The sequence below is a fragment of the Haemorhous mexicanus genome, chromosome 6, assembly GCF_027477595.1.
Source record: "Haemorhous mexicanus isolate bHaeMex1 chromosome 6, bHaeMex1.pri, whole genome shotgun sequence".
In the NCBI taxonomy this organism is placed as follows: Eukaryota; Metazoa; Chordata; class Aves; order Passeriformes; family Fringillidae; genus Haemorhous; species Haemorhous mexicanus.
The window spans coordinates 12,769,214-12,793,391 of NC_082346.1; the positions used below are offsets into that span (position 1 = coordinate 12,769,214).

Genomic DNA, 24,178 nt, shown 5'->3' on the forward strand with positions numbered 1-24,178 from the left:
GAGCGCGCGCCCGCCATCCCGCTCCTGGGGGCGCGTCTCGCGCGGCTCCGCCCCCCTTCGGTGACGCCAACACCCCGCCCCCTGCGCGCCTCGCGCGCGGCCACAGCCCTGAGGCGCAGCCGCCGCCGCCGCCGCCATGGGGAAGAAGGCGCGGGCCGCGCCCGGGCGCCGGCCCATCCTGCAGCTCTCCCCGCCCGCGCCGCGCCGCGATGAGGCGGCAGGACCCGCGGGAGAGGGAGGCGACTCGGGCTCCGAACCGGGTAAGGCTCAGAAGGCGGGTGGAAGCGGGGGGCGCTTTGTTGGCGGGGTGCGGCCTAGTGCGGCCTAGCGCGGCCTGGCGGGACCGGGTGGTCCCGATCCGCTCTCCCCGCGATCCCCCCAGCCTGAGTCCCCCGTGATTGACGCTTCTGCCCCGCAGATGAGCCTGAGACTGTGGTGGAGCCGCCCCGCAATCCGCCAAATCCGCCGCCTCCCGCTCCCGCCGCGGTCAAGGCCACAGGTAAGGGAGCGCTGTTTGATGAGACGCGGGATTACATCCCCCCTGAAAAACTAGGGGGAGAATTTCAGGATTTAGGGATGCTTGCGGCCCCTGATGCACAATAATGATAAAAAAAATGTTGGTGTTGTGGCTATAAATGGGGCTTTTTGTCTTAATTTTGGGGGTGGTTGATTTTCAGATATAATTTTTTTGGATCCAAAACATGTTTTTTTTAAATTCAGAATGGGGTGGGGGGGCTGGTCCTAAAAGTGGTGTTTTGTCCTAACTTTAGGCGGTTTTGATACTAGGTGTGGAGTCTTGGGGGTCCTAAATGTAGGAACTTGGTCCTTTGTGTGGATTTTTTTTTTTTTTTTTTTTTTTTTTTTTTTTTTTTTTGGTGGTGGTATGGATTGGGTTTTGGTCCTAAAAGTGCAGGTCTGTGAGGTTCCAAATAGTTTTTGGAGGTGCTGAGTGTGAGTTTTCTGGTTCTAAGTGTGGTGGGTTTTGTGCTAAATATGGGTGTTTTATGGGACTGTGTTTGTTTTCCTCTCCATAACCCTGTATTTTTCACACAGGGTAATTAACCACGTTTAACTACTATTTTTAAGGGAAGAGAGTTAACGCTTTCCTAAATAATTCACTTTGGGGCTGGAGTTGTTTCCATGTTAATTATTTTAATCATGCTGGTATTTCCCTAGAGGCGACTGCTCATTCTTAAATGCATTTTATTACTGGTTCTTGTACTGATTCCCCCTATGCTGTCCCTGACACTGGTACAGGGGCTGTTCTCACAGTGGTACCTGGAGCAGGGGTGGGGGGTGGGATCCAGTGCCCTGTGGCAGCAGGAGGGTTCCTCTGAGTGCTCACTCTCCCTTCTGCAGGAGGTTTGTGCCTGCTGGGTGCCTATGCTGACAGCGATGATGAGGAGGGCGAGACCCCGGAGAAGCCGGCCCGTTCCACGGATGCCAACGGCAGCAATTCTGCTGACATCGACAGCACCCTGGCAAACTTCCTGGCTGTGAGTGCCACTATGGGAGGACAAAGGGAGGGAGGGGTGGCAGGAGGAGGGGAGTTTCATAGTCTAAGGCATTGTCCTCATCAGTCAGAGTTTTGATTTGGCTTGAGATTTGAAGCTCATGGTGGGATGCTGTTTTTACAGGAGATTGATGCCATCACGGCCCCAGCACAGCCTGCTGAGCCCGCTGCTGCCTCCTCTTCCTCCTCCTCCTCCGTGCCACCCCCCATGCCTCCCCGCCCGGAGCCGAAGGAGTCGGGCTCAGGCCCTTCGTCGGGCACAGCCAATGGCACGGGCTCGGCACCAGCCCCGGAGTGGCAGTATGACACCCAGTGCTCGCTGGCCGGAGGTGAGCGCCGTTCCTCTCTCCACAGGGGTGCTGACAAATGGGTGTCACTGGGGAGAGGGGAGTGACAGGCTGTCCTTGTCCCCCTGCAGTGGGAGAGCTGGAGATGGGCGACTGGCAGGAAGTGTGGGATGAGAACACCGGCTGCTACTACTATTGGAACACCCAGAGCAATGAGGTGACCTGGGAGCTGCCGCAGTACTTGGCGACACAGGTCCAGGGCCTGCAGCATTACCAGCACAGGTGGGCAAGACTTCCAGGATATGTCCCTGTGGGATGTTGTCCCAGTCCTGCCCTTCATTCCCTCTCTTTTTCCTCAGCAGCACTGTGGCAGGCACCAATGGCAACTTCATGGCAGCCACGGAGCCATTCCCTCAGGAGAAGGGGACCCCAAGCAGCGCTGGCCGTGGGACCAGCCTTAGCAAGCGGGAGGTGAAGAAGGTCAGTCGTGTGGGTTCTGGCTGCCATGGGGCTTGCAGGCACCTCCTTGGGTGTCCTTGGAGGCAGCTGGGATGCTCTGCTCTATCCACAGCCCTAGGAGGGGCCTGGCAGCATGGGCTCTTTCCCAGGCAGCTATCAGAAAGCTCACATGGAGCTCATCCCACAGGAAGTGAATGAAGGAGTGCAGGCTCTCTCCAACAGCGAGGAAGAGAGGAAGGGAGTGGCTGCAGCCCTCCTGGCCCCACTTGTGCCCGACGTGGTGAAGGAGGAAGAGGAGCGCTGGAGGAGGAAAGTGATCTGCAAAGAGGACGTTGAGCCACCTCTGGAAGAGGAGGCAAAAGTTGAAGAGACGCCAGCTGTCCCAGAAGAGCCAGAGCCCAGCAAGGACCCCCTGGAAGACACAGGGCAGGAGGATCTGTGCAGTGTGGTGCAGTCGGGGGAGAGCGCGGAGGAGGAGGAGGAGCAGGACACGCTTGAGCTGGAGATGGTGCTGGAGAGGAAAAAGGTAATGGGAGATGTTTGTCCTGGAAACAGGGCCACACATGGCAGCCATGGTATTGCTGGGAATAAACAGGGGTGTTGTGTCTCGGCAGGCGGAGCTGCGTGCCTTGGAGGAAGGCGATGGCAGCTCCAGCCCGCTCTCCGATGGGAGCCAGTCAGCCTCGCAGGATGCATCCCGCAGGCTGGCCTCCAAGCGAGGCAAATGGAAACTGTTTGTGGGAGCTGCCAGCCCTGAGTCCGCCAGCCGAGGCCCCAACAAAACGGGCCGGGAGAGCCCAGAAGCAGGAGAAGCAGGTAATTGGAAACGCTTCCTTTGGAGGGAGGATCAGGGGGTTTCCATTCCCTGAAGACCCACAGAGCAGTGATAGGAAGGGCTGTGAGGTACATGTGCCAGGTGGGGACAGGCTGAGGAGTGGCTCTGTCACAGCCCAGCCTCACTGGGATAAGCTACTCCTCTGCCACAGTCTCCTTTATCCTAATTCCCCACATAAGGAGAAGAGCACTGTATTCAGTGGTTCCTTGGGAGACAGGACACAGGTAACAGCTACCTCGCATCCCATTGCCTTCCTGTTCTTCCCAACATCACAAATCTAGCCTATGGCACACTGGGTACTGTCACCCTCCACTTCTAAAGTTCGGTTTTTGAGCTGCCTAGTACTGAATTCCAGACAGCTGCTGTGTCCCTGGAGCCACTCCAGGGCCCCACGCTCAGTGTGTAGGGAATGTAACTCCAGCCTGTGTGGCAAGGCAGCCCCTGTTTCTGTGGGGCTGGTTCAACTCAGAGTGTGTGTGGATATATCAGTCATACACAACTACCCTTCATGTTCCAGTTGGATCCCCCAAAGCTGTGCTTCCCAAAATGTACCAGCTATAGCATTTTAATGAACATTTAAAAGCCATAGCATTTTAAGCTGCTCAGCAGATCTGGGACTCCCAGACTGTAGAATCATGTAGTTGTCCAAGTTGGAAATGCCCTCTGAGGTCATGGAGTCTGGCTGTTCTGCCAGCACCGTCAAGGCCACCACTAACCCATGTCCCCAAGTGCCACATCCATGTGGTTTTTTAATCCCTCCAGGGATGGGGACTCTACCATATCCCTGGGCAGCCTGTGCAAGGGCTGGACAGCTCTTTCCATTAAGAAATTTCCCCTAATATCCTACTTAAACCTCTCTTGGCACAACTTAAGGCTGTTTCTTCTTGTCCTGTCTCTTGTTTGCCGGGAGCAGAGCATCACTCCACTCTCCTCAGGGCATTGTGGGGAGCAAGAAGGTCCTCCCTGAGTCTCCTTTTCTCTGGATGTGCCAGTCCCTTTCCAGCACAAGATTTGTGTGCCTGCAGCACAGAAAGATGAATGAAACTGCTTTTCCAAGGAAAAACTGGTACAGAAGTGCCTACAGCAGGCTGTGTCCTGCTGGAGTGGGATTTGGTGCCTGCCCCATCCTAGGGCTCTTGTGGCCCTGAGGCACCTCTCCTTCAGGCAGGAGCATGAGCTGGGTAACAGCTCTGGAATTAAATCAGTGATGTCATTTTTGCATGGGAAAATTAATGGCTTTGCTAGAGGGCTTTCCAAATAACCCTGAAGCCAGCTCTTCCCAGCAGCACCAGATTCCACCTTAACCTATGGAGCTGTTACTCCAAAATAATCCGTTTAAGTTGAGCACCCTGCTGCTGAAGGGTGATTTAGGGAAGTGTCCTGCTTTCCAGCACCAGGACATGCTGGGAATTGGGGTTTCTCCCCAGAGGCCTGTGGGACTCTGTCACAAACTTCCTTCTTTGGAATCGATAGCTTTGACAGTGAATCATCTGAAGGTAAAACCATCTGGTATTGGCAGCTTTTGGGGACCTCTTCAGTCTTTCATAATTAACTTACTTAATACCTAGTACCTGTTATTGACAGATTTTGGGAGTTGGTCTCTTCCTGCTTCCCTGGTGCCTGATTTTCCAGTCCTTGTCACATTGCTGCTTTGCACTGTAGCTGCTTCAATGCTCCCCTTCCCATGTTATCCTTCTGGAAGGATCCTCACCACCAAAACACAGAGCAGTGGCCATCTCTCCTTTTAAATTTCAGGCTCTTGTCACTAGCTCTGGTGAGTCCTAGGTCTTTCCCTGCAGTTGCCCACATTGGCTCTGGTTCCAGGCACAGTGTCCAGCCAGCTGCTGGCACTGCCAGGGTGGTGGTGGGACAAGGACTGACTTGTCCTTCCTTCTTCTGCAGCCCCGAGCATGGAAGCAACTGATCCAAGCTCAGACAAAGAGGCAGAGTCTGAGGAGCCCCAGGAAAAAGCCAAATCACAAGGGGCTCCAAAAATGGAAGAGGAGGAGCAGGATCTTAAGGTATGGAGAGGTAGACGCGCATGTCTGTGAGATGAGGGATGTGATGGGTTCTCCAGCTGCCAGCAGGAACAAGGGACATGCTGGCTCCCCCAGCCACCTCTTCCATGGGGACACTGGAGCTTTGGGCTCTGGATTTGGCCCACCTGAGGCTTTTAAAGCTCAGATTCCGGTGCGGCTGCGGGAACAGCTTGTGAAGGGCTGTGCAGGGCTGGGACAATATCCTGTCTCCAGTAGGATTCAGCACCAAATTCTTGGATGAAAGGAGAGGGTGTGGGGGGGCAAAGACTGAGCCCTGTGTGTTGTTGTGGCAGAGGACAACCAGTTTGATCTTGACTTTGTTTTCACCAATAACAATATTCCAGTCTCTGGCCCGGTCAGTCGTCCCGTTTCCAGGCTGAAGACTCCTCGTCCGTAATCTCTCCGTTTCTTGAGGCTGACGGTACCGCTCTGCCCTTCGCCCGGCATTACTCTTAGATGCAGGCTGGGGAAGCCCTGGGGATTTCTGCAGCATCCTGCTGATAGCTTTTCTCTGAGCCTTGGTTTGCTCCTTTGGCTGCACTGGATCAATTCCCTGATCTATAGCAGAGCTCCAAGCCCTAGGGCAGTATGACAGAGTAGTAGGGGAGATCTTTCCCGTTTGTCCTTTAGTCCCCATGTCACTTGTTTCCCTGAGATCTCCTGCAGCATAAAATTTGGCTCTGGAATTATTCTGTGACATTGGAAATGTTGTCACCTCCCTGTAGCAGATGGGGAATCACCGGCTCATAGTGGATCCCAGGTGGAACCTTCAGTGAGAATTGCCTGTCCCTGTTCTCATTTCCCACCATTTAAATAATTTTTCTGGTATGAGAAGGAAGGTCCTTTTGTCCTTGTGAAAAATCTCCTATCTCCCCCATAAAACAACTCCTTTAAGGATTTTGAGATGTAACAATCCCAGACCAAAACTGAGCCTTCCTCAGTGCAGCATCCATTTGAGACCTGATTTTTAAATTAATTTATTTAAATAGAAAGAATAAAAGCCTGTAGCAGGGCTGGACTTGCTGGTCCTCTCTGCAGTCCCCTCCTCTTTCTGGTCCCAGCGGGCGCTGTGACAGACGGTGTGGTGCTTTTCCATGCAGGATTCCCTTAGAACTGTTGGAGGAATGCCGGCTCCCTTGGTGACCAGTAACCATTTGCTCATCGGGTTGGGATCTCTCTGGTTGCAGGAGCTGCGCCAGGGCCACCACTCCCAAGTCACCCTCTGCTCCGGGATGTTCCCTGGCTTCTCCAGAGACACATTAACATGGGGATTCATATGCCTGCCTTGGTCTTCTCTAGGGCTTGCTTGTCTGGCCCATCACCACTGGAGACAGATGCTTCCTTGGTGGCTTTGGTGGACATTCCAAAGCCTCTTCGGAGGAGTGAAGTTAAAAATAGATATTTTTAAAGCCCTCCTTAAAGTAGTGGTGATGCCATTTGCAGACATTCGTGTTCTGGATTCCCTTCTGGCTTGTGGCTGTTTCTATGCAGTGCCTCCAGTCAGGGCTCCCCATGTCCCCAGATTGGAGATTTCACTCCCATGGGATGCTGGGGTTGAGTAGCCATGGTCACCATGAGCTGACCTGAGTTTTGGTGTAGCTGCTGCCTCTGCTCTGGAGTAAATCCAGAGCTGTTGTCCCTTTCTGGTGCTTTCCAGCTAGTTCGTCTGGAAAGCAATTATTTACAGAACCTGAAATGACATCCTGGCCCATTTATTTGGGAAACATTCTTAGGTAGTATCTGCTGTGGCAATGGTTCTGCTGTAACTCCAAAGTAGTGGAGCCCATGTTGTCCTTCTGCACAGAGTCAAGTGCAATCCGTGGAGGAGCTGTCATCCAGCCACCCACGCTGCCCTGTCCCTGGGGTGCAGGATGAAGCAGGACTTAACAGTGGGGGTGACAGGCACACAGGGCCAGGGTGGCACGTCCCGGTCCCTCCAGGCTGAGGGGCTGCGGGTGGTCCCGAGCGGTGTTTCCAGAGAGCCGCGGGGCCATAGCCGCCCAGTGCTGCTCCCAGAGGGCAGCTCTTGACTCTGCCCTTTTTCCTGGCAGTTTCAGATTGGAGAGCTGGCAAATACTCTGACTAGTAAATTGGAGTTCCTGGGCATCAACAGACAATCTATCTCCAACTTCCACATGTTGCTGTTGCAGACAGAGGTAACCGAGCCTTCGCCCCTCGCTCCGGCCTCGTGTTCTGGAGCGGATCGGATGCAATCCGCCGTCCGAGCGCCGGTGCTGCGTGAGCCTCGTGGCGCCTCGCCGCGCAGGGCCCTCCCTTCCTCGGCGGGGGGAGAGCGTGGCTTGGCGCGGAGGCGGGGTGTCCTCCTCCTGGCCCCCCGCGTCCCGTGCCGGAAGGGAGCCTCCCGATCCTCGAGACCTGTCCCCCCTAGGGCCACTGGCAGCCCACCTCACCGGCTTCCCCCGGTTCTTGCCCTCTAGACCCGCATTGCAGACTGGCGAGAAGGTGCTCTCAATGGAAACTACCTCAAACGCAAACTCCAAGACGCAGCCGAACAGCTTAAACAATACGAAATAAACGCCACCCCTAAAGGCTGGTCCTGCCACTGGGACAGGTACGCGCTCTCCTCCTTTCTCACCTTTCATCTCTGACATCTCAGACATGATTTGTGACCATCAACCACCCGACGACGCTGGCGCCGTCCCTCTGGCAGACTGAGAGCGGCTTCTGTTAGTGCTGGGCAGGCAGAGAAACGTCCGGCACTCGCAGAGTTTGGGCCAGCCGCCAAACTGGAGGATCCAAACGGAGTGCCCAGTGCTTTGCGACGGAGCCGATTCCCTGACGGACAGAGCTGGTTGTGCCTCTCGCGAGTGTCCAGCGCTGTGGAGGGCGGGCCTGGGGGGTCGCGCATGCGAGAGCTCTGTGAACTTTGCAGGATCTCTGGATCAACTCTTCTGACCAACAGCTCTTCCAAAGGACAAACTTCAACTCACCGACGGAATGAAGAACAAGATTTCTGTCTCCTGCCAGCAGGTCAGACCCAAACATTTCTTTGTCTATTTGGCTTTCTTGATTAATTTTCCTTTGTTTGAAATCTTTGCTCTTTTGTTTTTCAGCTCCCAGATCCGCTCCCTCTCTCTAGCATTCACTGTGTGTTTGACACCAAGAGTATCATAAAAAACTCTGCGCACCATGGGGTAGGGGGGCAGCCGCTTCCCTCCATTGGGCTGTTCCCCTGTGCCTCTTCTCGGAGGGCGACTTTCAGCCGAGGCCGTGCTGAAAGTCCCAATGTTAGCGAGATGTTGCCAGCGTTCCAGCCCTCCTCTCCCTCGGAGCGGGGGGGCTCAGGGCGACATTCCCGCAGCCAGCGATAGCAAATAGCTTTGAGCGAGTCGGCTCGGGCCTCTCCTGCCTCTGTCCTCAAAGTTGTTTGTTGTGTGTGGGAGAGCGGCAGCCCTGCTGCACGAGGGTCTCCCCTGCGAGAGCGCACTGCTGTCGTGGGCAGGCCCACCTCGGAGTGTCGGGGGCGGAGAAGGGAAGCTGAAGCCTCCTTCTCTTTCTTGTGATCTAGGGAGCATAGACGCTATTTCTATGTTAACGAGCGCTCAGGAGAGTCGCAATGGGAGTTCCCTGATGGGGAGGAAGAAGAGGAGGGACAGCGAGGCGCCGCCGACAGAAAACCCGACAGTCCTCCAAAGCCACCTCCCAAAGACAAAGGAGAGCACGCCGAGGGGCCCGCCGAGCGCCCCACAGGTATGCCTCGCTGGCAGGGGGGGTCCTGGCCCCAGAGCAGGGGGTGGGGGGTAGGGCAGTCCACAGTGGTGGTGCTTCCAAGCGGAACCATGGGCAAGAGCAGGTGGTACAGACTGTAGGCCGTGCATTCAAGCCTGTGTCAACGTCTGTTCTTCAGGCTCCCTTTGCAAAGAATCCTTCTCAGGCCAAGTTCCTGCTACGTCTCTCATGCCGCTCACTCCATTTTGGACTCTGCTTCAGTCCTCTGTCCCAGTCCTCCAACCTCCCTTGCCTTTGGAAATGCCTCCGCCACCTCCGCCCCCTCCAGACTCACCCCCGCCACCTCCACCGCCACCCCCACCGCCTGGAGAAGATGGGGAGATCCAGGAAGTGGAGATGGAAGATGAGGGGGGTGAGGAGCCGCCTGCCCCAGGAACAGAGGAAGATGCTCCGCTGAAGTCCCTGGTGCGCCCTGCTGCCAGCAGCAGCCAGGTGAGCACTGGAGCCGGGGCTCCACTGATTCCAAAGTGTGAGACACGTGGGTGTGTAATGGTGCTCCTGGCTCAACACTCACCTCAGCACTCTCTTCCAGGCCACCGTCGATCCGAGCCCAACCCCGCTGCTCTCGGCCAAGCCCCAGAAGAGAAAAGCAGTGGAGATGAGCCCGGGGCTGATGCAACGCACGGCCACCATTGGCAGCTGCCCTGTCATCTACAGCCAGCCCCTGATGGCCACGGGCAAGTACCAGCCATCAGCCGTGCCCTTGGCCTCCCTAAGGCCACGCCAGCGCCTCCAGAGCGAGATCCAGGGACGCCCCAACCTCCGCATGTCTCCAGGCCACGCTGGCCCTCAGCCCACGGCGCTGGGGCTGCAGTCCAGCTACCTGGGTGTGACGGGACCTGCCGCGCCTTCCGTGATGGGATACTCGGAGTGTGCTGTGCCTGTCAGCCTGGCCACCACGGCCACCACGCAGCCGGTGCCGGCACGGGGAGCCCTGCCAGCCACAGGCACTGCAGCTGAGCAGCCGCCGCCCCCCCCACCCCCACAGACGCCCCCACCGCCCACCCCCAAGGCGCCGCCGCCTCCGGAGAAGGAGAAGCCAAGGAAGGGGCGCAAGGACAAGGTAGGCCAGATGGGTGGTCTCACACCGACACCATTCCTTTCCTCCTTCCTTTCCAGCCGCGCTCACCACTGTTATTTTTGTGGCACAGGGCAAGAAGGGCAAGACAAAGATGCCATCGCTAGTGAAGAAGTGGCAGAGTATCCAGCGGGAGCTGGATGAGGAGGAGAATTCCAGCTCCAGTGAGGAGGATCGGGAGACCACAGCCCAGCGGCGCATCGAGGAGTGGAAACAGCAGCAGCTGATGAGGTACAGACCCCAGGGGCTGGCACCAGGACATTTCCTGGTGCCTTGTAAAGATGGGGGATCCATGAGAGGGCCAGCTGGGTGCTGACATTCTGCTTTATCCCTGCAGTGGCATGGCTGAGAGGAATGCCAACTTCGAGGCACTGCCAGAGGACTGGCGGTCACGGCTGAAACGGAGGAAAACGGCCTCGAGCACATGAGGCATGCAGTGCCGTGCCCACCTCTTGGGGTTTTTTTGTTTTGTTTTTTTTTACAGATGTACAGTTCCTTTGACCATTGTCCAATAAATTGTAGCAGTTTGGGAAGTGCCATCTCATTGATTCTGCTGAGGGCAGATGGTAGATGGGGATGGGGAGCACAACAGACTCCTGTAATCCATGATTACAAATTGGGTGGGTGTGTGGAGGCAGGAAGGCTCTGCAGGGGAAACTGGACAGGCTGGATTGAAGAGGGCTGAGGGTAAAGGCCAAGTGCCAGGTCCTACACTTGGGTCACACAAACCCTGTTGAATGCTCTAGGCTGGGGGAAGAGGGGCTGGAAGGCTGGGAAGAGGCCCTGGGGTTGCTGGTGAGAGCAGCTGAACAGGAGCCTCGGTGGACAAAAGGCTGATGGCACTTGGGCTGTCCCAGCATTGGTGTGGCCACAGGCCTGTCCCCTGTTCTGACACTGCTGGGCCACCTCCAGCAGTGGAGGTGGCCTCTGCTCTACCTGGGGACAAATTTGGAGCCCTTGTGGCAAGAGGGGCCTTCCAAAGAAGGGAATGGAGCAGAGGAAGGGTCTGGAGCACCAGGAGGAGCTGGGGGGGCTCAGCCTGGAGAAAAGGAGGCTTGAGGGAACCCTCTGGTTCTCCACAATTCCCTGACAGGAGGGTGCAGCCAGGGAGTGTGTCAGGCTCTGCTGCCAGGGAACAAGGGACAGGACAAGAGAAAACAGCCTCAAGCTCTGCCAGTGGAAGTTGAGGTTGGATGAGAGGAGGAATTTCTTCATAGAAAGTGGTGTTAATCATCAGAAGGGGCGGCTCAGAAAGGTGGTGGAGTCCCCTGCCCTGGAGGTGTCCAAGGAATGACTGGACATGGAATGACATGAACACCTCAGTGCTCTGGTCTGGGTGATGAGGTGGGGATTGGTCACAGGTTGGGCCCAATTATCCTGGAGGTCTTTTCCAGGTTAATGACTCCGTGAAATTCCTCTGGCTCCTTTCCCAGCTCTGCTCCAGGACCGCCCCATTCCTCCCTGTAGCTCAGCAACCACATGCCAGCCCAGCCCTGACACTGCCTCTGCTATTCTGGGTCTCCCGGGGCTCTTAGAGCCATGGAGCCCGCAAGGCGCAGCGCTGCCCAGGGAGGGGAGGGAGCTCGGGGTGGGTTCAGGGGGGAACAGATCCTGAAGCCCTATGACAGCTTCATCCGCACCCACCTGCGCTTCTATGGCTACTTCCGAGGTGAGCCCTGGCTGCTGAGCCCTCCTGTCCCTGGGCCGGGTCCCCTCCTGCCCCCTGGCTGCAGCGCTGTTCTCCCCAAGACGAGAAGACGGGCGGCAAAGAGACTGCCACGTCCCCGGGGAAACCCTCCGGGCAGCATCCCAAGGCATCCACCATGGGCAGCACCGGCCCTGGCTGGCAACAAGGTCCTGGGCACGAGCCAAACCGTGAGTGAGACCCTGCAGCCCCTCACAGCCCCCTGAGCACAGCATCCTCCCAGCACAGCGAGTGTGGTGGGAGGGCCTTTCCCTGTCCCTGACTTGGTTTTGGGGGATACCCCTACCCTGACCACACTGGAGACCCCCAGCCCTTCCCGGTGCTCTTGCAGCTCCCAGGGTGGTGCAGACACCCCAGCAGGGCAGAGTAGCCCCCTTAATGCAGCCCTGGAGGCCTCCAGGAGAACCACAGTCTCCGTTCTCCCTCCCTGCTCCCCGCTGGCCTGTGGAGTGTGAAGTCATCCCGGAGACGATTGAGCACATCGGTGAGGGGATGCTCCAGCTGTCCCCCGCCTCACCCCTGTGCCAGACCCCTGTTGTGTGTATGGCATTTGTCTCTGTGTCCCCCCCTCTCCCAGAGTGGGTCCCCCCCAAACCAGAGCCCTTCTGCCCACCCATGGGCCCGGAGCAGGCCCGGTACACCCTTGGTGAAGAGCAGGGCACTGTTGTCTACTACTCCAGCCCAGGTAAGGGAGCACAGGCAGCACCCCTGAGTGCTTCTGCTCTCCCCAGACCCCCACCACTGACCCTGCTCCCCCCACAGCGCTCCAAGGCTCCTGCTTTACCCGTGCTCGGGTTGGAGGAGCCCCGGGGCCACTCTCCTCACCAGCAGCCCCCTTGGAGGGTCCCCAGGACACCACGCTGCTCTTTGAGTCCCGTTTTGAGAGTGGGAACCTCCAGAAGGCCGTCAAGGTGTAAGAGAAATGCTGGGGGGCATGGGGCCTCACATGTCAGCCTGGATCCGGAGCAGTGCCCTTCCCTCCACACAGGGGTCCCTATGAATACGTGCTGATGCTGCGGCCAGACCTGTACACGGCCAAACACACCCACTGGTTCTACTTCCGTGTCCAAAACACACGGCGGGAGCCGCTCTACCGCTTCACCATCGCCAACATGGCCAAGCCCAAGAGCCTCTACGGCCAGGGCCTGCGGCCACTGCTCTACTCCCAGCAGGATGCCCAGAGCCGTGGCATAGGCTGGCGCCGGGTCGGGACCGACATCTGCTACTACCGTGGCAGTGCAGGGGAGCCGCCGATGTTCCGGCTCAGCTGGACCATGCGCTTCCCGCACGACGGCGACACGTGCTTCTTCGCCGCCTGCTACCCCTACACCTATTCGGAGCTGCAGCGCTACCTCCGCGCGCTGTTGGCCGACCCGGCGCGCTCACGGTACTGCACGGTGCGGGCACTGTGCCGCAGCCTGGCCGGCAACACCGTCCCCCTGCTGACCATCACTGGCCCAGGCGGCATGGCCGGCAAGCGGGCAGTGGTGGCGAGCGCCCGCGTGCACCCCGGCGAGAGCGGCGGCTCCTGGGCCATGCGGGGATTCCTCGATTTCCTTCTGAGCCCCCACGAGGACGCACAGCTCCTGCGCCGCCTCTTCATCTTCAAGGTGGTGCCGATGCTCAACCCTGATGGGGTGGTGGTGGGCAACTCCCGCTGTTCCCTGGCGGGACGGGATCCCAACAGGGCCTATGGGAAGGCGCTTCCCGGCTCCTTCCCCGGCGTGTGGCACCTGCGGGCCATGGTCCAGAGGTGAGGCGGGCATGGGGAGCTGGTGGGACAGGGCCACTCCTGTGGCGGTGCTGGTGTCCGTATCCTGATGTGTGCAGGGTGCTGGCGGAGCGGGAGGTGGTGCTGTACTGTGACTTCCACGGGCACAGCCGGAAGAACAACGTCTTCGTGTACGGCTGCGATGCCGGCGGCGACGGCACTGGGACACGACTGCGCCAGCGCGTGTTCCCCCTGATGCTGAGCAAAAACGCCCCCGACAAGGTGGGACACGGATGCCTCAGAGCCACGTGTTGCGGTGGCAGCAGGAACGCAGCCAGCATGCTGCTCCCCAAGCTGGCCCTGCGGGGTTGGGACCCCTCTGACCCTGGGGGCCTCCAGTTCTCCTTCTCCAGCTGCAAGTACCAGGTGCAGAAGAGCAAAGAAGGGACAGGCCGGGTCTCCATGTGGCGCCTGGGCATCTCCCACAGCTACACCCTAGAGGTGGCCTTCAGTGGCTCCACGCTGGGTGAGGGGCTGCCACAGCCACGGGGACAGTGCCAGTGGGGTGGTCCTGGGGTGGGAAGCTGCCCTTGTTTCCTTTTCCCTGTCTCCTCCAGGTGGGAGAAACTCCCACTTTAGTGTGGAGGACCTCGAGTCACTGGGCCGTCTCCTCTGTGCCACCCTGCTCGACTTCTGTGACCCTGCACCTGCCAAGGTGGGCTTGGGCCTGGCCCAGGGTGCCCCGGTGCCACGGGACCGCGGTGACACCGTGACACTGGCACTGTCCCGCAGCTCCAGCAGTGCCTGGTGGAGGCGGATGCGCTGCTGCAGCGGCAGATGGGTCATGAGCCAGGCTCTGGAGGCAGCTGGAGCAATGTGTCTCCCTCAGAGCTTGAGTCCAGGTATGTCACCCGCTGTCACCTCATGTCACCCCGTGGTGCCACTGGGGGCTGCAGATGGTTCCTTCCCCCTGCAGCACCAGTGGCTCTGACAGCTCCGTGTCTGACGGGATCCCAGATGACTTCCACAGCCCTGACCAACAGGTGAATCTCCATGTGCCACTGATTTTGAGGTGGCAGGGGTGCAGAGCCAGGGTGGAACATGGCGATAGAGGGTGCAGATGTCCCAGTGCCACTTTACCTCCTGGCACAGATGAAGCCACGCAGAAAGAAGCAGCTGCAGAGACGGAGAGCAAGGAATGTCCTGCGCCGAACAAACCAGAGCCACACCAGCATCCCAGTGAGCCTGGAGCCACCACAGTCCAGCCAGGTCCCCGGGGACAGTCCTGCAGGGACACTTGTCCCCAGTGCTGTCCCACCCCTCAAGTGGGTCTGTCACCTCTTCTGTGCCCCCCAGGCTGGGACCCACAGGCATCCAGTTCTTCCTGGAGTCCAGAGTGGAGGTGACAATGTGGGAGAGAAGCCTAGAGCCAGTTCCAGTGTCACCTTTTCCAGGGCAGCTGGAGCAGGGAATGGCCCCTGTGCCATCGCAGGAGAGGTGCCTGGAGCTGGCTCTGGAGTGGCCATTCCCAGGGCACCTGAAGCAGGGAACAGCCACAGCGCCACCATGGGAAGGCATCAGCTGGACAGTGGCACAAGCGCTGTGACACACTGCAAGCCACCACTGAGCCCCTCCCACCGTGGTGCCACCAGTGACTCTTCCTGGGATCCAGCCGTGGGAGCAAACCTGGGGCCATCCCGGCAGCAGGGCGGGCGCAGGCCCAGGGACAGGGCACATCCCCTCACTGTCCGTGCAGTGGCCTCACGCTGCTGCGCCTGTGCTCGGCAGTAAAGGTGCTGCCACCTCCATGTCTGTGCCTGGTGCTGCTTGTTTGCATTGTGATGTCCTCTGAGGAGTCCCCTTGTTCCCAGATTCTTGCTGCCCAGAGTCTTGCTGGCACCCAACCCCGAGCCACCATGATGTCAGCCTATGCCTTGGTGTCACCTTGAGCTCTAGGGATGGGGTGGTGCTAGCTCTGCCACCCAGGTGACTCCTCAGCCCTGTCACCCCGCTGTCCCCACAGGCCCCATGGGTGCCCGAGGCCAGCAGGCCCCGTTGCCATGGCAACACCCCCGCGGTGCCGCTGGGCGTTTCCATGGCAGCGGCTGCTCTCCCAGGGCGCCCCCCAGAGGCCGGAAGTGCGTCACGGCGGCGCCGGAACTACCGGGGAGGCGGAAGCGGAAGCGGCGGCAGCCGTGGCCGTGTCCTTCTGTGCCGTGACGCCGGGGCGGCACCATGGCGGACGCGGCTTCGCAGGTGCTGCTGGGCTCGGGGCTCACCGTGCTCTCGCAGCCGCTCATGTACGTGAAGGTGCTGGTGCAGGTAAGGGCGGGAATGGCGGGGTTGAGAGGGGGTACCAGGCCCGGTATCGGCCGCGCGGGGGATACAGCCTGCCCGTTCCCTGCTGCAGGTGGGCTACGAGCCGCTGCCGCCCACCCTGGGGAGGAACATCTTTGGCCGCCAGGTATACCAGCTGCCCGGCCTCTTCTCTTACGGTGAGTCCGCCTTGGTGGGGCCGCCCCGGCGCCGTCCCGGTGCCGCCGTGGGGTCCCCCCGGGGCTGACGGTCCCCGCTGTCCCCAGCCAAGCACATCGTAAAGGTGGACGGGAGAGCAGGACTCTTTAAAGGCCTCGCCCCCCGCCTCTGCTCCAGCGCCATCGGCACCGTGGTACACAGCAAAGTGCTTCAGGTACCGGCACGGGCGGGGCGCCGGGCCCGGGGCGCTGCGGGAACCGGGGGTTCTGCCGCCGGGACGGGGGGACACCGGGGCCCCCTGGCTCCCCGCACAGTGCTGACCCTGCGCTGACCCTGCTCTTTGCTCCACAGTGGTACCAGGAGGCCAAGCAGGCTGAGGTGGGTGCAGAGGTGCTTCCCATAGGGAATGCACCCTTCCCTTCCCCTTCCCCTTCCCCTTCCCTTCCCCTTCCCTTCCCCCTTTCTCACTTTATTTCTCTGTTCTTCCATTCTTCTCCTTTCTTTCTTTTTTCTTTCCCTCATTCCTTTCTCTTTTTTCTCTTTTTCTTTTCTTTCTCCTCTTCTCTCTCTCCTTCCCTCTTTCCTTCATTCTGTTCTTCTGTTCTTTTTCCCTTCTCCATGCCTTCTCTCCTTCTTTTTCCCTCCGATCTTTCCTCCTCCTCCCCTCTCTCCCTCCTCCCCACGGCCCCAGATTTGGGCAGCCCCAGCCCTGCATCCAGAGCACTCCGGTGGGCCGGGAGCTTCCCCCCCCACTCTGGGGACAGCCTCCCCTCTCCGGGCAGCTGTTCCCACCTGACTCCTGCTTCCCTCTCCAGCCTGGAGCCAGGAGGAAGGAGTCCTCGCTGGAGCAGGTGCTCAAGGAGGTGAGGAGCAGCGGGAGGAAGGCAGTGGGATGTCACATCCCTGTCCCCTCCTGCTGATGCTCCTTTTGTTCCCAGACCTCCCAGGAGATGGTCGCCCGCTCTGCTGCCACCCTCATCACCCACCCCTTCCATGGTAGGTGTCCCTCTATCCCAGGGGCCCGGGGGGCGCAGTGCCAGGTGGCTCCTGTCACCCCCGTGTCACTCCCGTGTCCCCCCGTGTCCCTGCAGTGATCACCCTGCGCTGCATGGTGCAGTTCATCGGCCGGGAGACCAAGTACAGGTACGGCCCGGGGGCTCCGGGTGCTCTGGGAGGCCGGGCATCCTGGGATCCATCCCCCTGACCTTATCCCTCCTCTTCCTCCCTATCCCAGTGGGACACTAAGCGCCTTCGCCACAATCTACCGGGAAGAGGGAATCCTGGGATTCTTCGCGTGAGTGCCGGGGAGGCAGGGAGGGGCATGGTGGGGTGGCATCGGTGGGAAGGTCCCAGAGCCTTCCTGGGAGTACTTTGAATCTCTCCAGCAGCTCTGGATCACTCACCCGAGCATCCCGGCTCCCAGGGATGGCTGTTCCCTCATCACCCTGTCCCAAAGCAGCTGTTCCCAGCTTGCCGCACAGTGGGATCCCAACCCTTGGCCAACATTCCCACTGTTTTTTCCCTTGCAGCGGCCTCATCCCGCGGCTCCTCGGGGACATCCTCTCCCTGTGGCTGTGCAACATGCTGGCCTACCTCATCAACACGTACGCGCTGGAGAACGGGGTAGGCTCCGCTCTGGGATCCGGAGTGCCGGGAGTGGCGGGGGGCAGCTCCAGGGGGGTTCTGGGAGCCACGACCCCGTGTTGGGGGGATTCAGGTGCTGTCGCTCCTCCCTCAGGTCTCCACCATGACTGAGATGAAGAGCTACTCCCAGGCGGTCACTGGGGTGAGTTCAGCCACGGGCAGGGAGTGGTTCCTTTCCCTAGGGAGTGGTGTGTTCCCAGAATCCTACGGCTGCCAGGGTGGGGATGGAGCCAGGCTGGGAGCAGCCGGATTAGCCCACAGGCCAGGGGATGCTCCGTGGACGACACGTGGGACCCTGTGGAGGTGGCAGGAGTGGGCTCCCTCCCTGGGGTGAAACTCTGAGGGGTTCTCCTGATGTGGAGGGAAGAGGGAACATCCCACCAATCCCTGCTTTTCCTGCAGTTCTTTGCCAGCATGCTGACCTACCCCTTCGTCCTGGTCTCCAACCTGATGGCCGTGAACAACTGCGGGTGAGTCCCTGGTCCCACTGGCACCTGCGTCCCTCTGCCCCAGATCAGGTTTTGGAACTACTTTAGCAAAATTCCCAGGTGGAAAGGTGCTTCCAGTGCTCCGCAGGGTTGATCCCTCCATGCTTAAAGTGGTAGGGGGTCGTTTTGGGGTTCAACCCAGTGTGGAGCTACAGAGTGAATGGGTCATTCCCAAGTGGGAATAATTCCCTGTGGGAATAATTCCTGGTGGGTCTTTCCTCCCTTCCCAGGTTGGCTGGGGGACTCCTTCCCTATGCACCCACCTACTCCTCCTGGCTGGATTGCTGGAGCCAGCTGCACAGGGAGGTAAGTGCTGGAGCTGGGATGCACTGGCATACACCGGGACATGGAGAGGAGCCAGGTGGGAGCCCCATGGGGTTTGGAGAGACCACGCTGGACCTTTTGTGGCCCCTCCATGGTCGTTTTCCTTTTCCAGGGCAACATGAGCCGAGGGAACAGCCTGTTCTTGCGCAAGGTTCCAGCAGGGAAGCGATATGTGTGGGAGGAGCAGAGGTTCCGCTGATTCCGGAGATGGGAGTGGGATTGTGGAGCCAATGGCGGGCTCTGGAAGCAAAGAATCATGGAGAGTGATGATTTCTATACAGTTTTTTAAAAATCATTTCCTGCTGAGAGCTGAAGATGCAGGTGTGAGAGTCTCTGTCCATGAGGGTTTCCTGGGAAGAGGGGCTGGCTGGTCACCAGCATTCCGTGATTTATCCGGGAGCCTTTTCCCAACCCCAAACACCGCTGAGGCTGTTTCCACAATGGAAATTCCCTGATAAGCCCAGGCACCTGCTGACATGGAGGACCAGTGGCGCGTGGGAGCTGCCAGAAGTGGGGGGAGTGTATGCCTGGAAGGGGTTGTTGGACGTCTGGAAGGGGTTGTTGGACGCCTGGAAGGGGTTGTTGGATGCCTGGAAGGGGTTGTTGGACGCCTGGAAGGGGTTGTTGGATGCCTGGAAGGGGTTGTTGGATGCCTGGAAGGGGTTGTTGGATGCCTGGAAGGGTCCTTGCAAGGCCTGTGGGGGGGCAGAGGTGAGCACTGCACGCTGGGCCCGAGGTTTGCACAGCCAGGGGGGTGTGTGGAGCTGGGAGGTGGGGTCACACAGCTGGCAGGGGCTGTCACACACCAGCAAGAGGGACACACTCTGGGAGGGGTCATTGCACACCTGGCAGGGGCTGCTGCAGGTTATACAAGGCTGGAGCAGGACTTGCACAGCCGGCAGAGCCGGGAGGTTGTTGCAAAGCTGGAGGGTAGGTGGCACACCTGGCAGGAGTTGTTGCACACCTGGTGGGGGCTGGAGCAGGACTCGCACACCTGGCAGGGACACTGCGAAGGTGGGACATGGGTCACACACGTGGGGGCGGCTGTCGCGCACACAGCCGAACGGCTGCACGCCTGGGAGCGGCTGTCACACACCAGGCGGGGGCATGGCCAAGCTGGCAGGCGGTTTCATTCCCGGACGGGGCCGTTCCGCACCGGAGGAGGCTGTCGCGCCCCCGGCACAGAGGGGCCGCGGCGGGGCGGGCTCGGTGCGGGGGGCGGAGCCGGTCCCTCCCTGCGTCCCTCCTCCCTCGCTGCTCCGCCCCACGCCGGCGCCATGGCGGGCCCGGGCGGTGCCGACGGTGCCGGGGACGCCGGGGATGTGCTGAGCGGCGGCAGCGAGCGGCGGTGCCGGGCGCGGCTGGCGGCGGCGGGCGCGGGGGGCGCGGCGGCGGCGGCGGCCGCGGTGCTGGTGCCGCTGTGCTCGGTGCGCGGCCGCCCCGCGCTGCTCTTCACGCTCCGCTCCCGCCGCCTGGCCGGCCCCCACAGCGGCGACGTCAGGTACCGGCGGGGGGAGCGGGCACCGGGGCCGGGCCGGCCCTGACCCCACCCCCCGATCCCTCCCGCAGCTTCCCCGGTGGGCGGCGGGACCCGGCGGACGGGGACGCGGTGGCCACGGCTCTGCGGGAGACGCGGGAGGAGCTGGGGGTGGCGGTGGCAGCCACCAGCGTCTGGGGACAGCTTCGGACGCTGCCCGACCGGGTACCGGGGATCGGCGGGGCTTGGAGGCGCGGGGACAAGGGCATGGAAGCCAAGAACAAAAGGGCAGGCGGCAGGGACACGGGGATGGGTTCAAGGTGACAGGGAAGGCGGCAGGGTCACGGGTGACGGGTTCGAGGTGACGGGGACAAGGGTTCTGGCTTGATGGCTTTAGAGTGGACAGGGGTTTTGGTAATAGGAGCTAGGAACAAAGAGTGACAGGAACAAGGCTGCAGGGGCAGAGAAGGAAGGGGTTCAGTTGACAGAGATAAAGCAGTAGGGACACAGGTGACAGAGCAAGGGTTCTGGGTGACAGGGACAAGGAGAAGGGTGACAGGGTGCAGGTGACTGGGGTCCAGGAACACAGGTGAGGGGGGGTTGCAGGCAGCAGAGGATTGGAATGACAGGGAAAAGGCAGCAGGGTCATGGGTGGCCGGGACAAAGCAACAGGGTCATGTGTGGCAGATTCAGGGGAACAGGGACATGGCTGACAGGTGTTACAGGTAATGATTCTGGGTGATGGGGACAGGGCAGCAGGGACAAGGGTGACAAGAATTCTGGGGATTCAAGGTGACAGGACACAAGGCAGTGGCACTGGTGAGGGGGTGACACACAGGGTAGGTGCCTGCACTGGGTGCAGGGGGATCAAGGTGAGGGCACTTTGGGGAGGGGGTGTCACCCTGTCCCTTGCTGACACACCTTCCAGCATGGAATGACCGTGGCACCTGTCGTGGCCAACCTGGGGCCGCTGGAGGCCTTGACACTGAACCCCAACCCAGATGAGGTGAGTGGCTCCTCCCCAGGCTTGCTCCCCTTCCCGTGGCAGATGCTCCGGTCACTGCGGTCTGTCACTGCTGACAGGTAGAGGAGGTGTTCACCCTGCCCCTGGCTCACCTGCTCCGCGAGGAGAACCAGGGCTACACCCACTTCCGCACAGCCAGCGGCTACGGATACACCTTGCCCGTGTTCCTCAACGGCCCTCACAAGGTCTGGGGGCTCACGGCCATCATCACCGAGCTGACCCTGGAGCTGCTGGTGCCTGGCCGCTACCGCAGGAAGACCCGCGTGCCTCCCCAGAAAGCCCCAGCCTGAGCGGGCAGGGGGTGGCTCTGGGGTCCCCGTGCCTCGGTTCTCCACCATGCACGGGGGAAACGGCTCCCAGCCCAGCAGTGATGTTGCACACTGTGATTCAGTAAAAGCCATGTTTGGAACTGCTCTGGGCTCCGAGTTGTGGAGTGGGGCCAGGACAGCTGTCCCTTGGCACAGGAGGAAGAGTCCTGGTGCCACTGCAGCGGGGACAGGGAGTGTGGGGTCCCCAAGGAGGGGACTGTGTCTCTTAGTACCCTACAGCCATTGCCTCTGCCCCACTCGCAGCCTCATGGAAATCCAGGATCTCCCCTCTGGGGTATCCAGGCCCCAGCTGTGTTACTCCATGATCCCTGGGTATCTCAGGCTCCAGGGGCAGCAGGACCCTGAGCCCCTCTGCCCTGTCAGTCCCTTCCTATCATTTAATGTCCACAGCAGAGCCTGGGAGCACAGCAGCATTTATTGAGAACCCTCTGAGTGCTGCCAGCACCCCAGAAACCCCTTCCAAGCAGGACAAGGGAGGTGTGGTGGTGGATCCTTACGCCGACGCCGCTCGGCCTTTGGCCTCGTTGTAGCGCCGCATCCTCTCCTCCAGCTCGGGGCGGAAGTGGCGAATGAGGCCCTGCATGGAGCGGGGCAGTGGTTAATGGGGTGGGGAAGGCTGCTGGCCCCTCCAAGCCCTCCAGGCCCCTCACCTGCACAGGCCAGGCCGCGCCGTCGCCCAGGGCACAGATAGTGTGTCCCTCGATCTGCTTGCTGATCTCCCAGAGCGCGTCGATCTCGGCGGCCTGCGCGTCGCCCCGCACAAACCGCGCCATCACCTTGTTCATCCAGTCCACGCCTGCGGGAATCGGAATGGGGATGGGACCCTGCAGTGCCCCGCCCCGCAGCCCCTCAGCCACAGCCCCCGCTCACCTTCCCGGCATGGGGTGCACTGCCCACAGCTCTCGTGCTTGTAGAACTCGATCAGGCGTGCGATGGCTTTGACGATGTCGGTCTGGGAAGAGAGGGAGGGTGAGGAAGGTGAGGGTCCCACTGCAGCTGGGGGAGTCAGGGGAGCCCATCCCTTACCGATTTATCCATGACAATGACGGCGGCCGTACCCAGCCCGCTCTGCGCCTGCACCAGGGAATCGAAGTCCATCAGCACGGTCTCACACACAGACTTGGGCAGCAGCGGCGTGGAGGAGCCGCCTGGGATGACGGCCAGCAGGTTGTCCCAGCCCCCACGGACACCTCCTGCAAAGAGGAGGGTCAGGACAGGCAGCTCCGGCCCCATTCCGGCCCGGCTCAGTGCGGCGCTCACCGGCGTGTTTCTCGATGAGCTCCTTCAGCGGCACTGACATCTCCTCCTCCACCGTGCAGGGCGTGTTGACATGCCCCGAGATGTTGAAGAGCTTGGTGCCGGAATTCCGCTCCCGGCCGAAGCTGGCGAACCAGGCGCCACCGCGCCGGCAGATCGTGGGGGCCACTGACACCGTCTCCACGTTGGCCACTGTGGTGGGGCAGCCGAACACACCTGGGGAAACATTAGGAAAAAATTCCTCCCTGTGAGGGTGGTGATGCCCTGGCACAAGTGGCCCAAAGATGCTGTGGCTGCCGCATCGCTGCATCCCTGGAAGTGTCCAAGGCCAGGTTCAACAGGGCTCAGAGCAACCCGGGATCGTGGTATGCGGCCCATGGAAGCGGGGTGGAATGAGATACGATTTTCACACCATTCTGTGAAACAGTGGGAGCTCTTAATGGACATGGTGTTGACTGTGGTGGTGTCCCTGAAGCAGGACGGTGTCCTGGGGACAGCTGTTTTGGGGTGGCAGCTGGGAACTCAGGACAGAGCTGTGGGGCCGTACTCACGTACCCACGTCAGCAGGGAAGGGGGGCTTGAGGCGGGGCTTCCCCTGCTTGCCCTCGATGGACTCGATGAGCGCCGTCTCCTCCCCACAGATGTAGGCACCGGCACCGCGCACCACGAACACGTCAAAGGCGTATCCCGACCCGCAGGCGTCACCGCCCAGCAGCCCAGCCTCGTAGGCCTCGCGGATGGCCACCTGCAGCGGGGCAGGGGGTGAGCCCCGGAGTGCCCCGAGCCCCGCTGGGGGTGTGGGGGGGGGGGGGGGGCTGTGGGGCGCTCCCCCCACCTGCAGGTTGGAGGCCTCGTTGTAGAACTCCCCGCGGATGTAGATGTAGGCGGCGCGGGCGCCCATGGCCCGCCCCGCCACCAGGCAGCCCTCCAGCAGCTTGTGCGGGTCGTGCCGCATGATCTCCCGGTCCTTGCAGGTGCCCGGCTCGCCCTCGTCCGCGTTCACCACCAGGTACTTGGGTCTGTGGGCAGTTCATGTCAGGGGGGGCTCCCCGCAGGCCGGGGCCGCGCTACCGGAGCTACGGGCGGTCCCGGTCTCACCTCCCGTCCGGGGGTTTGTTCATGAAGCTCCACTTGAGCCCGGTGGGGAACCCGGCGCCGCCGCGGCCCCGCAGCCCCGAGGTCTTGATCTCGCCGAGGATCCAGTCCACGCCCTTGAGCAGGATCTCCTTCGTCTTGTACCAGTCGCCGCGGCGCAGCGCGCCCTGCAGCCTGCGGGCACCGGGCACGGTGGCACCGGGCACCGAGCACGGGGCACCGGCACTCCCCACGCTGCTCCCGCTACTTACCGCCAGTCGTGCCGCCCGTAGAGGTTGGTGAAGATCCGGTCCTCATCCCGCAGAGACCCGAACTGCGTCTTTTTGGGTGCCGTCTGCGGGGACACACGGATTCAGCACCGGAAACACCGGGACCGGTACCGCACGGTCCCGGCGCTCCCCGCCCCGTCCCGCTCACCGAGAAGGAGGCGGCGGGGAGGCGCCGCAGCGCCAGCAGCTGCCTGCCGGCCATGGCGGGGGGCACCGGGACCGGGACCGACCACCGTCACCTTCAGCCGCCCCCGCGGTGACGTCAGGGGGAGCGCCGGCGGCGCGGCAGTGACGTCACGAGTCCGGACCAGGCCCGGTTTGGGGGCGGACCAGCGTGGGGGGCGGGGCCAGAGCGAGGGGCGCGTTCACAAGGCGGGCTCGTGGCCCCGGGGGCGTGGCCTCGCTGGCGGCGCGCCGGC

At 60.8% G+C, this 24,178-nt stretch overlaps 5 protein-coding genes across 6 annotated transcripts; 4 read left to right on the forward strand and 1 right to left on the reverse strand.

The window, feature by feature from the left end:
- The first annotated feature begins 101 nt into the window (after window positions 1-101).
- Window positions 102-10,494, forward strand: FNBP4 (formin binding protein 4). 2 transcript variants are annotated; one of them, XM_059848793.1, is made up of 16 exons: window positions 102-260; window positions 419-499; window positions 1,360-1,496; window positions 1,638-1,842; window positions 1,932-2,082; window positions 2,160-2,280; window positions 2,447-2,785; window positions 2,874-3,075; window positions 4,997-5,115; window positions 7,185-7,289; window positions 7,572-7,705; window positions 8,663-8,844; window positions 9,002-9,315; window positions 9,416-9,946; window positions 10,035-10,192; window positions 10,299-10,494. In XM_059848793.1, the coding sequence occupies exons 1-16, from the start codon at window positions 137-139 to the stop codon at window positions 10,387-10,389; spliced, it is 2,994 nt and encodes a 997-aa protein (XP_059704776.1). In that variant the 5' UTR covers window positions 102-136; the 3' UTR covers window positions 10,390-10,494. The 2 variants fall into 2 exon arrangements, with proteins under 2 accessions (XP_059704776.1, XP_059704777.1); XM_059848794.1 differs by having other exon boundaries at window positions 2,163-2,280.
- Window positions 10,495-11,436: 942 nt separating this feature from the next.
- On the forward strand, window positions 11,437-15,405 carry AGBL2 (AGBL carboxypeptidase 2). The gene is made up of 13 exons (XM_059848798.1): window positions 11,437-11,630; window positions 11,711-11,836; window positions 11,998-12,150; window positions 12,244-12,351; window positions 12,429-12,579; window positions 12,655-13,419; window positions 13,497-13,659; window positions 13,777-13,903; window positions 13,995-14,092; window positions 14,170-14,279; window positions 14,354-14,420; window positions 14,530-14,616; window positions 14,734-15,405. The coding sequence occupies exons 1-13, from the start codon at window positions 11,501-11,503 to the stop codon at window positions 15,166-15,168; spliced, it is 2,520 nt and encodes an 839-aa protein (XP_059704781.1). The 5' UTR covers window positions 11,437-11,500; the 3' UTR covers window positions 15,169-15,405.
- A 153-nt stretch (window positions 15,406-15,558) lies between these two features.
- Window positions 15,559-18,622, forward strand: MTCH2 (mitochondrial carrier 2). Its single transcript, XM_059848797.1, has 13 exons — window positions 15,559-15,699; window positions 15,788-15,872; window positions 15,960-16,066; window positions 16,204-16,230; window positions 16,668-16,715; window positions 16,791-16,848; window positions 16,944-16,995; window positions 17,087-17,146; window positions 17,382-17,475; window positions 17,591-17,638; window positions 17,899-17,966; window positions 18,215-18,290; window positions 18,421-18,622. Exons 1-13 carry the CDS (start codon window positions 15,613-15,615, stop codon window positions 18,505-18,507), a joined length of 897 nt encoding a protein of 298 aa, XP_059704780.1. The 5' UTR covers window positions 15,559-15,612; the 3' UTR covers window positions 18,508-18,622.
- Window positions 18,623-18,636: 14 nt separating this feature from the next.
- On the forward strand, window positions 18,637-21,222 carry NUDT8 (nudix hydrolase 8). The gene is given in 7 exon segments (XM_059848796.1): window positions 18,637-19,461; window positions 19,464-19,502; window positions 19,505-19,565; window positions 19,567-19,809; window positions 19,878-20,010; window positions 20,714-20,791; window positions 20,869-21,222. Coding segments are annotated over 7 exon segments (1,599 nt in total). The 5' UTR covers window positions 18,637-18,647; the 3' UTR covers window positions 21,100-21,222.
- Window positions 21,223-21,534: 312 nt separating this feature from the next.
- Window positions 21,535-24,068, reverse strand: NDUFV1 (NADH:ubiquinone oxidoreductase core subunit V1). The gene is made up of 10 exons (XM_059848799.1): window positions 23,908-24,068; window positions 23,742-23,824; window positions 23,494-23,664; window positions 23,231-23,414; window positions 22,951-23,140; window positions 22,399-22,611; window positions 22,165-22,331; window positions 22,009-22,090; window positions 21,789-21,934; window positions 21,535-21,715 (listed from the first exon to the last, which is right to left on the reverse strand). The coding sequence occupies exons 1-10, from the start codon at window positions 23,959-23,961 to the stop codon at window positions 21,632-21,634; spliced, it is 1,374 nt and encodes a 457-aa protein (XP_059704782.1). The 5' UTR covers window positions 23,962-24,068; the 3' UTR covers window positions 21,535-21,631.
- Window positions 24,069-24,178: the final 110 nt, after the last annotated feature.